The 12,155-nt window shown below is 38.0% G+C and overlaps 1 protein-coding gene across 1 annotated transcript in view; it reads left to right on the top strand.

The window, feature by feature from the left end:
- Positions 1–12,155, top strand: part of LOC308039918 (uncharacterized protein) — a gene marked incomplete at both ends in the record, with an annotated part of 53,385 nt that overhangs the window by 30,801 nt on the left and 10,429 nt on the right. The window contains 6 exons of the mRNA XM_080343667.1: positions 5,559–5,713; positions 7,955–8,096; positions 8,185–8,317; positions 10,399–10,514; positions 11,276–11,422; positions 11,539–11,637. Of these exons, the coding sequence (XP_080199793.1) occupies positions 5,559–5,713; positions 7,955–8,096; positions 8,185–8,317; positions 10,399–10,514; positions 11,276–11,422; positions 11,539–11,637 (792 nt within the window). The remainder of the gene's footprint in view (positions 1–5,558; positions 5,714–7,954; positions 8,097–8,184; positions 8,318–10,398; positions 10,515–11,275; positions 11,423–11,538; positions 11,638–12,155) is intronic.

Raw genomic sequence — 12,155 nt, 5'->3', positions numbered from 1 at the left:
AGGAATAGTTAATATTTCAAGACATGGCACTGGTGAGATTGCACCTGGAGTATTGTATACATTTTTAGCCAGTTAATTGATGAAATATGGATCCATATAGAAAGCACTGTAGCCAAGGGTTCTGAGGATGTGCTACAGAATTGAGAGATCCTATTTTTCAAGGAATTATTAAGTATGATTAGCTTGTTTACCTAGCTAAACTGGTTGAAAAACCGTGCTTTCTTCATTAATGACCAAGGTTGAGTCCTAAGGATCAGATTGAGAGGAATAGGTTTTAAAGTAAAAGGACCCTGTCCATTCAAAACCAGAATATAATTTGATCATGACTGGAAATCAAAATAAGGTTGCTGTGTATCAGAAGACCAATCTTTTGCAGTAGCCTTAGAAATGGAGGGAGTGGAAGACAATGCAATTCTTATTTTCTTCAAGGCAGGGCTTGGTCTTTTTTACAAAAGGCGCAGACTGGATTTGTGATCTGGATTCCTCCTGCATCCTTATTTTGTAATTTTACTAATACTTGCGGTTTAATCGCATTCACATACAGCTTTGGAGTGACTACTGTTTTCTTGATTATGATGTCTCTTGTTATAGGAAGCTAAAGGGAACTCTCTGAGAGTCAGAAAAGTCATAAAAAGTGCAAGGTATCACTGATAACAGTATTGAAGGCAAAATTTAACTAAGATTATCCAAAGGTCAGCATTATTAAGTAGGTTGTAATTGTTCACAGACAGTAAAAGTATGGGTGTGGTGACAGTGTTGGCAGGGATGGGTGCATTGACAAGGAATGGCACATTTTGGTGTAATATCCAGGCAGACAGTAGTCAGAGTTCACAAACTTTAAGAATTACTTCCCTTTTACTACAATCACCCTCAGGAATCAGGCATAATCCACAAAAAGAGCAAAGTCAAATAAAATACTTCTCACAAAACCAGCTCAGTTTTCCGTGAACTAGAGCTGTGAGTAGGTAAAGGGCAGCTCCAAAGTACACAGAGCCCCAATATACTTTCACACTGGGTTTGCCTGTGCTGTTAATAGCACTGACCTATAAATCTGAACAGTCTTCTAAGCATGCATGTTTCTTGGACATCCAGGTTGTTCAATATGGCTAAGACATTTTATTTTCTCTTCTTAGAAGTCCTTGGCCACTTCTAGCAGGTTCTAGATGAAAAGACTTTAGCCATAGACTATGAAAATAAATGGCAGGAAGGTGTGAACTATTATAATCTTGACAAGCTCAGGGGAAAAAATGTGTTTCACAAGAGCATACAGAAGGAACAAACTTGCACGTTTTCTACCTGATTAATTTTTGACCACTGTGGATAAACATGTATTTTGGGACCTTTAACAGAGGGCAGAACTGGGAGGAGACAAGATTAAAACTGCCTAAACCATAGTTTGTGCTGGAAGTTAATGATTCTTCTACCAAGTACCAGCACAGACTTGCTTAAGGAGAGAATTCTCTGAATTTGGAACATGTGGTAGTTGTGGATACCGAACCTAGGTAGGAACCTCTTTAATATTATTTTTGTCTTAACCTTAAAATGTTGCCATTTAGTGTTTGCAGCTAATGAGCATTACCTGTGTAGTACTAGTTGTGTTTCCTGTGACTAAAACACCAGTAACATTCCTGTTGTGTCAATGGCTTTAATGACGGCATCATATTTTTGTATGTGCACATCTGGACAGTAAGCATCATATGCCATGAGAAATGCAAACAGCATTTAGACCTGCACACCATTGTGATATTCTTTTTTTGTATTACGTTAACTTTAAAAGTCCTATTTAAAACTCTCTATATATATTTTAAAGTCTATAAGACAATTGGATTAGCACTGCAATTAGATTAAATCAGGATGGTTCCATGAATTACTGTATGAAATCTGGCTCTTGATTTGCAATATGGTAGTCTATTGGATGATGGTAGAGCCCCTGAGCTTACAACTGTGGTGAGAAACAGCACAAGGACTTACAGTGTCTGGGTTGGATTCTGAAAATTCCTCAAACATCATTGTATTTTTCTGCGCAGTAAACCATTGTCTTGACCTTTGTAAACTAATTACTGGTTATTCATGCTAAGGTATTTAAATTTATGCTTTTATTCATTATAATTTGCATATAATTTGGGTGTAGAAAACCAAGCTTGAATATTTTTAGTGTTGATTAAGGAATAGACCTACCTAACAAGCACAGAGTTAGGCCATGGCTCCTACGAGGTCATACACCCTGAAGCACTGAAGAAGTCTGTGTCTATCCTTCCCAAGGCTGGCTGCTGTACTCTGAAATAGATTCACAAGGTGCCACAGTCTTTCCATGATGCTATGAAAGCTTTCAGCTCCCACCAACACAGATGATCCACACTGATTATTAGTTACAACCCTTGATCTTTCCCCACTCAAAGTGTTTCCCAGGAGGGACTATACCAAGCACAAGACCAAACAAGTGTAACTAGCTGTTTGTCAGATGTTCATGGGTATGATGCAAAAATGAAATGGAAGATCATTTGCTTCCATTCTCACAATATGGCTTTGGGAGATTTCTTTTTCTTTTTCTTTTTCTTTTTCTTTTTTTTTTTCTCTTACGCTTGCATTTGGGAAGAGGATTGTTTTCATCCCTCAGGAAGGGTGATTTTTGTTTAGTTTGAGTGACTACCTAGACAATGTCAGTATGTTATGTGACTGACCTCATCGTCCTGCTAATGCAACTATCTCAGGTCATTACTACAGCAGAATGGCTTGTGCAGACAAAACATAATGGTTTTAGGGAAGCCATATAACAGAATGATCATATTTGGTGCCAAAAGTTTCATACTTTCCCTTTGTTTGTAACCAGATCCTTGGTTTACTAAGCATGGAAAAAACCATTAATGAAATAAATCTAAAATAGCAACATTATCAATACTTGAAACCGTCAGGCTCAAGAACTAATGTATGTTGAAATCAATTATGGATCGTCCTTGTATCTTTTTTTCTAATCTTCCTGTGTTCTGGCATTTCCACAGCCCTAATCTCTCCAGTCTTCAGCAGAGTTGCATGTAGGTCAGGGTCAACTGAGGATGAGAAAACATGCTGCCAGCAGCTCCAACTGTTGACCCTTGAACATATCTCACTTTAACATTTCTCCAGCACAGGTTGCATCATCTTTTCGCATCCTGCCGCCCATCCTGCCCTTCCCCAGCAAAAGTACCACCATCTTCAGTAGCACCTTTGCAAAGCGATGATAAGATATGTCATTCACCACTTACAGGAGCTGGTCATCTCCACTCTTGCCTCAGGGTCCTTCCCTTGGATTGCAGGAGAAGCTCCATATTGACAATGCTGAGCCAGCTACCTACCACCTTCTAGCTGCTTCTGCCACCTTCTAGCTGCCTTCACACTTTTCTGTGCACATCAAGTAGCCTTTACCCCACAGCAGATGAATTTTACCTAATTTTTCTTCTTTCTCTATTTTTTTTTTCCAGTTCTTTTTCTTGCCTGGTACCCTAACCTCTATCTCTAGATGTCTTTTTCACTATTTGCCTCTAACTGGTTAGTCTGCTCTTTGATACTCCCTGCTTGCACTTTCAATCTGACTGTCCTCCCCTCTTGTTCCTTCACAGTCTTTCTCTGAAACATTTACTGGGATAGCCTGCTAATATCTGAACTTCTTCAGTTACATGTATGGATACCTAACTGCTTTTCTTTTTTCTTTGACTCTCATTTCTATCTTCATGTTTCTCAGCCTTCACTCCTTCTCTCCATATATTAAGAATCTAAGTCACGTTATACCTTCCAAAAAAAAGACGCTTCTTTAGGCCTTTGGACTGCAATTACGTGCCAACCAGCATCTTATCGCAGTCCTTTCTGTATCATATTAACAGAGAGAAATTGATATTTTCAGGTTACACAGGGACAGATAAATTTCAGAGAACCAGATGCTGAAAAGTATTTGTGTACTAACTTTTCCTGAGCACTAAAAATCTCATTTCACAAGCATCTGTTGGTATTTGTGCAGACTTGAGGAAATCCCTTCCTCTGCTTCTTGTTCCTATCTGTCTGAGGAACCAAGGGAAAGGAAAAGCTATTTTTCATCCAGAATTTAAGCCTAAGAAAGTCCTAAATTGTTTAAATGTCTGTTTATGTTTTTGTCTTAAACACTCTGAGGTATTACTGCTCTTCAATCTAAGTGAAGAAAAATGTTCTTCACCATCATGCATTGGAGCAAGGCCTACCCTTTAAATGCTCTGACAAGTGTCACTCTGACATTAGGCCTGTAGCAGAGCAATTTGCAACTGTGGATGGACTTTTTCCAGCTTTGGAAACGTTCATCTAACTTTTTTCAGCTCCATTCAAGCATGGAAAAGCTCTCTTTGTATGATTTCCCCCTCCCCCACCACTTTTTCGCCCTTTTCTCAATTGAGGAGGCTACTATGAAAGGTGAAATAAATCTGTTCCTGTGGGCTACGATTTCTGAGCTCTGGTTTGGAGTAATTAGTTTCAATACTTCCATCTCTTTTGTATGTCAAGATCTGCAGATCTGAAGAGGGTTTGTTTCAAGTAACCCATTTTTTCCGAGGGGCTCTGCATGGGTATCTGGATCTTCCTTCAGAAATCTGTTGTGTTTGTATTTGGAGTTGCACAAACGGGCAAGTGTTTTCGGTCTTTAAATAAACTTTGAAAATAGATACATAAACTTCCCTTACAGCTATTCACTGAAGTATTATCTTTAATTGCTTACTTATGTCTCAGAAATAGAGTTTTAAATATTGAGAAAAGAAGAAATGAAGTATTGTACTATTCATTGTAATAAAACCAGATTCAACTTAATTATGAAACAGGGCTTTCAACAATAAAAATACATTGTATTAAAGAGAGGGAAAGATTTTTCCTCTGTGGCTACAAGTTGTTCTCTTCCCAGGGGAACTGGAGCGGCTCTGCTGAACTGCTGAGTTGCAGATGATTTCATGCATCAGGGGATATAGACAGCACTCTGCAAACCCTGTATACTACTGCGAGAAGAAAAAACACACAACCTCCTTATAGGAGGTCAAGTAGCTAAAATAATCAATTATTTTGTCAATAAGAATTGATTTAAACAAACCAATGTGAAGGAGTAAGTTGAATGGGTGGCTCGGTGTTACTACAGAGAACTTATGAAAATAGTGGTTGGGTTCTAAGCCACGTGGCCTACAAATTCAGAGCTTCACTAGAACTCCCTGTGATTCAGCACTGATGCTTTGTTGACCCTTGTAGTTTATTTTTAGACAGGGACTTTGTCTCTTACTTTTTTTCGTGGAAATTATCTTTTTAGCATTAAAAGTCATTCTAGACTGAAAAAAGGAAGTGGAGACGAATGGAAAGCAGCGGGGAGAGTGAAGATCGCTTCATTTGAAAATAAATATGTCAAAACAATATACCTCAGAATTTAAACAAATACACACTTTGAAACACCCAAGTCATTGAGCCAAATCCTTTCCAATGAAAATATTTTGTTTCAGCATTTTTCTGTAACTATTTTTCATCAGAAACTCTATTTTGGAACACTTGCTTTTGTATTTACTATTGTTTTCTCTTGGTTTCAGATTGCTCAGTGAAGAAATCAGCCATGATGATGGAAACTGAATCGAGCAATATTGAGGACTCCAATCAGGAAGTAGAACCTGCCCAGATTTTGGATGATGAAGCAAAAAAGAATCTACCAGTCAAAAAGAAGACTACCTGTTGCACTGGCTTGAAGGTTTGGTGCCTTATCAATACCACCACAAATTGCCGTTGTCATATGTTAAGAAATGTTGTTCAAGATGTGACATGTTGGATTACTTCATTCATGTTCCCTCTATCTTTTCTGGAATAGAATACACACTGGAGGTACGGGGAAGGATTGTATCTTGTCTTTGTCCTAAAGAAACCAAAAAGTCCCGATATAACGTATTTACTCTCAAGTTACTCACAGGTAGATCCTCTCTGTTGACCACTGGAGAGAGATAGCAAACTCCAGTGGAAGACTTGAAGCATCCCAAAATAGGTGGCTATAATACACTGTTGTCTGCAGGCTGCTATCATCACCCATTCTAGTAGGGCAAAAATAAGGTGAGGTAAATTGTGTTCTAAAGCTTTTATCTAATCCAGGGCTGTAGGTGAAACAGTCCACTGATTCCCACATACATCCAAGCTTTCCGGAGCACACAAGAAGAACTGGCGGAACAAAGCAAGTAAACTAATGAGAATTTTGCTTTCATGTTGAAGTCTTAGTATTTATTGCTTCTGGCTGAGCTGCAAATACTACAAGGGCAAGATTTCTTTTGACAAGGACGTCCTTGGGTTCATGTTTTGACTACTTTTTCAGCCAACTTCATCTCAGGTTAAATTCCATAGGCTCAGTGGAGTTGCAATCAGGAACACATTTCTCTCTATCAAAGATCTGTAAAATGAAAGATTAATGGCAAAAAATAGGTAATTGCAAGCCTGTATGACTCATATTTGCCACCTTATACACCCACAAAAATAGAATTTCATCTCTCTGGGAGACTCACAGGACTAACTCTGCATCATGTACGTGGGCAATACTCCACGACTGTGGATCTATGTCTTACTTTATGGCAATCAGAGTTTAATGGATACCATACCTTGGAAGTAGCAAAACACAAACTGTTATTCTCTCTTACCTTCCTATAAAATGTTCCATGGTTTACCTGGGGATTGCTTTTTCAAACCCAAAATACCCAAATCATTTTTATTTGTGTTTTCATGCTTATCATCTGTTTGTTATTTCAGCCAAAAACCCTTAGATCACTGTTGACATAAGTCAAGAAAGGTGGTTCTCATAGATGTTTTGCCAACTGAGATCAGGAAATACAAAACATATCAGGACAAAACCCACACTTGTGAGATTTTTATATTCATTCTTAGACAAAAAGATAATAAATTTACCTATTTTCAAGCTTTTGCTTCCAGGATTGGCTTAATTCCTTACCATAGACAGTATTGCAAAGTCTAAATCTGTATTTACCTTTGTTTATTTACCCAACATTGTGCTGTATTGGAACTTTTACCCTGCGAGAATTAAGTCTATTTGTTTTTTAAACTCTGTTGAAATAGTTGGATAATATTTAAACAAAGTTTAACTTTTTATGAAATATATCTTTATTTGTAAAAGCCATAACTTCTGCTGATGGAAGCAACTATAAAATTATAAAGAATATAAAGCCTTCCCTTATTAAGTATATGATATACAACCAACATAGTGATGACCCACACATTTCAAAATATATCATCTGAGACAGAGATGAGCTTGATTATTCTGTACCACCTTTCACATACTGGGGTATCATAAAAAGTTGTGTAAAGCTTTTATTTTGATGCCATTGCAATCTATATGTTTGAGTTAGAACCAGTTACAAATTGGCCTAAAATAAGTGACATGTGGCCCAAGCAGAAGATAATTGGGCTAAGATTAATTTTAGGTTGGACTAGTACCAGTAAATCTTCCTTGATTATGTATTTTACCTCTGGCAAACTTTACATTTCTGCAACATCTAGAAATCCCACCATTCTGGCTACCCAACACCAGGCCTCAGCTTTTTGATAAATTCAGCATCAGGATGTCAGTAAGGTAAGTGGTCCCCAATAAGTTGCTTGCCAAATTGAAGATCCTTGCTCCATAGGATTTCTGCTTTGGAAAACCTCTGGCCACAAACACAGGGAAGATCAGGCTTTCTGGTCATTAAGATGGCTGTTGCAAACCTGAACCCTAAAGCAAGCTGCCATTCTCAATGCAGAACCCAGCACCAGCCCTCTCCTGCAGGAAAAGCCAGAGCAGGAGCAGACAGTGTTGAGAGACCACCCTGGCACTCTGTAGTGTTAAGGTACAAGAAGATTCGCACACAACCTTGTTGCTACAATTTGAGTAACAAGCGTATACCATAATGACAAGTTTCCCTGTCTCCGCCTCTCATTTTCTGTCTCAATCTTTCCCCAGGCATTTCTTGCTGCTTTGTCATTCAGCTACTTGAGTAAAGCGTTGTCTGGTACTATTATGAAAAGTTCCATCACTCAGATTGAACGAAGGTTTGACCTGACATCATCTACTGTTGGTTTCATTGATGGAAGCTTTGAGATAGGTAATTGATATTCTGTAGCATGCAGAAAGTTGTTCAAAGAAATACAAGGCACAACAGCTGGCACAAATTTTGGTTCATTACTTTCTAGGTAACTTGCTGGTGATTGCATTTGTAAGCTACTTTGGAGCTAAACTTCACAGGCCCAGAATAATAGCTGTTGGATGCTTTACTATGGCTGTGGGAAGTATTTTAACTGCAATGCCTCATTTCTTCATGGGATAGTAAGTACTAATCAAGATTCATTTGTGCAACTTAACATTGGAATTGGATACTGCTCTCTGTTTTTTAATGTAACTTGGTATGTTTTAAGTCTTAGATTTCCAAAGACCTATAGAGCCTCACCTCGATGTGCAGTGAATCATGCTTGATACACACGTCACTACCTGGCTGGAAAAATATGGCTTCTCTGTAGTAAAAGTTCAACTTCTCAAAAAAACAGGAAAATTACAGTTCTTTAGTTTTCAGTCAGACTTGTTCAGAAAGAGGTAAAGAGGGAGATGATTTTATAAAATCATTAGAATTTATTTTTTCAGGAGGAAACACCTATGAAAATCTTACAAAAACTCAAGTTTCAACCAAAACATATTGTGCTTTGAAAATCTTCAACCATACTGCTATGCTGCTGTTATTGCTTTAATGAATTATATACTCTTCCTGAATGGCAAACTATAAGAATATCTTATGGGAAAACCAGTGTTAACCTGCTAACCTAAGAATGTGGCATCATTTGTTGCTAATAGAGATGCTAGGATCATGCAGGCAGGAAAGTCAATTATGAACCACAGTCAAATTATGAGGAACACAGAATATGATTTCCAGAATAAGTTTGTGCCATTTTGAACAGGATCTCAAAGCTCTGAGGGGGCAACTTCATATTGAGTGACATCTCTACCTGAAGTATGACTTTACAGTAACACGTAACTCTCATGTAAAATCAGGGATTCAGAGCTTACTTAGTGAAGTAGCCAACCGACAAAGATACTCATAAGAAGACATCCCACTCCTTGAAAGAACAAACCAGATCCTTGTTGTGTGAGACATTTTGCTCTCCTGTGGCAAACAGCTGCTCCTCACACAAAGCGGCCTTTCAGCTTCACGCAGAGCCTGTGGATGGATCAGTGCTGGTAGAACTGGTCCCAGGGCTTTTCACGTTCCAAATGCACATGACTGGTTAAACTGATTTTTCCATGGCTGGTTAAGCTAATTTTTATTCACCTTCTCCAGGATTAGAGAATTACTGCCTGCTGCTTATATGTGACACTGTTTCTAGCCATAGCTTTGATACAGTGATAGCATATAGAGTAAGACATATTTCTGTTGCTCTCTTAAATGTGTTAGAATAATTTTAGTTACACTACTGTAAAAAGTAAACCAAGGAATCCTTTTTATCACAATGCTGCATCTTGTGCTAGCATCAGACTTCTGTTTTCCACTGCTTAGGCCAAACTACATATCTTGCTCATCTACACTGGGAAACTCATACAGTTTCTCATGAACCTGGGCCTGAATTTTTATGAAGAAACTGTACTACACCATCTCTCCTGATGAATGCTCTTTGTTTCAACCTGAAAAATAACCCCGTCTGGTCTAACAGAGGCAGCCCACTTCCTAGAAGCAGAATGTGTGCTTTACCGTGTTGTTCTGCCTAAGCCAATTGTACTTTGCACCTCGGCAGGGCCCATATCCAGGAAAAGGACCATGCTAAAAGAGCTGAACAGCTTCCAGCACCTGAGCTGCTCAGCTGCCTCCCCACATCATTGCCATGCTCTTTGTAAATAGAGCTGAAGAGTACCTTTTAGTCAATAAATTTATCCACACCCTATTTTACAACATTTCTTTCTGAAGCCAATGCCACTTATCAGGCAAACAGGTACCACCTGAGGCTCCCCCACCACCTCAAAATAGATATCTAAGAGGAAAAGGGGGACTTACACTCACAAGATTCTTCTTTTTCTCCTTGATTCTGTCAGCATAGGGAGCTTACTTGGACCTACATTTTGACACTGACAGTTCTAATCCTATCTGAATTACTTTCAAAAGCACTTTTGAATTCTCCAGCTTAAAATGTTTTATCTTCTAGGCAAATCATTCTAACTTTTATTTGTTCTTCATTTTAGTGGTTTGAGTTTACAAAATGTGCTTACATAATCTTCTTTTTTGCTCCTTCACTAGTACTTCATATTGATATTTAAAAAGAGATACCTTTCTTTTTAAGGAAACAGCAACCCAGTGGTTCCTGCCCTATTATGCTAGTTTTTCCCTGGTGAGCACTGCTTCTAAACTTACTATTATGTATTTTCAGTTATAAGTATGAGACAGCATCACATACAGCTTCTTCAGCCAACATAACTTCAAGCCTGAATCCTTGTTCCCTACATCAAGATGTGAATGAAACCTTGTTGGAAGTCTCCCAAGCAGGTAAGGAGCTGCAAGGGTTAGTACAAATATAGGAGCCAGTTTTATCCTTGTTTACAAGTGGAGTAAATAATTGTTTCATGCAAGATGCTCAGTTAGATTCTAACTTCAGTCTCTACCTGTCTGGGAGCATTGCCAACACTTAAATGCACTTTGTTCATCCCATTTGAAGAGCAAAGATCCATCAAACACAAATTATAAGGATCCAGATCCCCAGTTCCCTATGTTCCCACCTCTGAATTACAATAAAATCACCCAGGACCTGGAGCTGGGTATATGGAAGAGATAGTGTGACATAGAACTGCACAGAGTTAACTGGAAATAAATGGAGATTTCTGTGATCTTCTGTGTAATATGAAATGCGGATGTTTTATGTGTTTATGGGACCTAGGCAAAGACAATCCAAGCTGTGCCCCAGAAACCATCTCAAACTTTTCAAGTTAAAGATATATGTTGTATGCCAGGTAATATATTTATGACAATATCAATCTGCCATATTTTTTTTTACATGGGCATATTTCCTGATGGATGATACCTATCTGTATTTTTAGAAACCACATACAATGGAGGTGGAGGAGAGAGTTGTTAAAATATTATTAAAAGGTATAATGAGGTTGAAGGCCTTTCATTAATCTTCCATAAGGAAAATGCTGTTTATAACTTAAATATTAAACTATAATATTTTCATGTGCCAAATTTCCTGTGGTTTGTCACTGTTTCACATTAAACTATTCTATTAGAAAGATGTAAACTCTCATCTGCAGGCTGTGAGAAGGAACCATCATCATATATGTGGATATATATCTTACTGGGAAACATGTTACGTGGAATTGGTGAGACACCAATAACACCATTGGGCATCTCTTATCTTGATGATTTTGCTAAAGAAGAGGATGTTCCTGTATATGTAGGTAATCTCAACATGAGGTAAACTGAGACATTTGTAGTACAAAAGGTTGATCATCCTCTGCCCAAGAAAACTTTCAGTCATTAGAATGTACTAGCATCTGCTTCATTATATTTTCAGCATGTTTGCACACAATAGCCATGTTGGGCCCAATGTTTGGTTTCCTGTTGGGATCTTTATGTGCAAGACTGTACGTGGATATTGGATCTGTGGATTTAGGTAAGCAAAACAGAGGAAAAGTGAAAGTAAGCTAATATTTGTTTGTAACAGGTTCCTCTACACAGTTGCATAAATTTAATCATACTACATTGCTATGATTTAATTTATATTTATTTCATTGATTTTACTGTATACATAATTAAACTTTTATTAAATTACTGGAAGATTTTAGGTCAAAGGCAGAATTAGACAGGGAACATGTTTAGAATTGTGGTTTAGGATTAAAGGATTGAAATACATGTTTAAACTTAAAAGGTAGTACCAAGAATTCCAACAGACCCAGGCTATTTTACTAAATTGGGATCCTAGTGAAAGGATTCTGCTGGGTTAACAGGTTTACAGTTTGGGTGGATTACCCACACCTTCAGCTGAGTGTTTTACGTTATTTATAATTTGTATAATGTTTGTAGTACATTAGACACTTTTTGACAGCCATTGCTTATTTAGATGAAAAGAAAACACATGTATGTATTCACACCTGTGAAATGCCAAAGGGGCTGGACAATCCCCATAGGCAG

Source organism: Nesoenas mayeri (assembly GCF_963082525.1).
Source record: "Nesoenas mayeri genome assembly, chromosome: 1".
Lineage (NCBI taxonomy): Eukaryota > Metazoa > Chordata > Aves > Columbiformes > Columbidae > Nesoenas > Nesoenas mayeri.
Note: the sequence above shows the minus strand (reverse complement) of the source record. Positions and strands in the feature narration are given on the sequence as shown.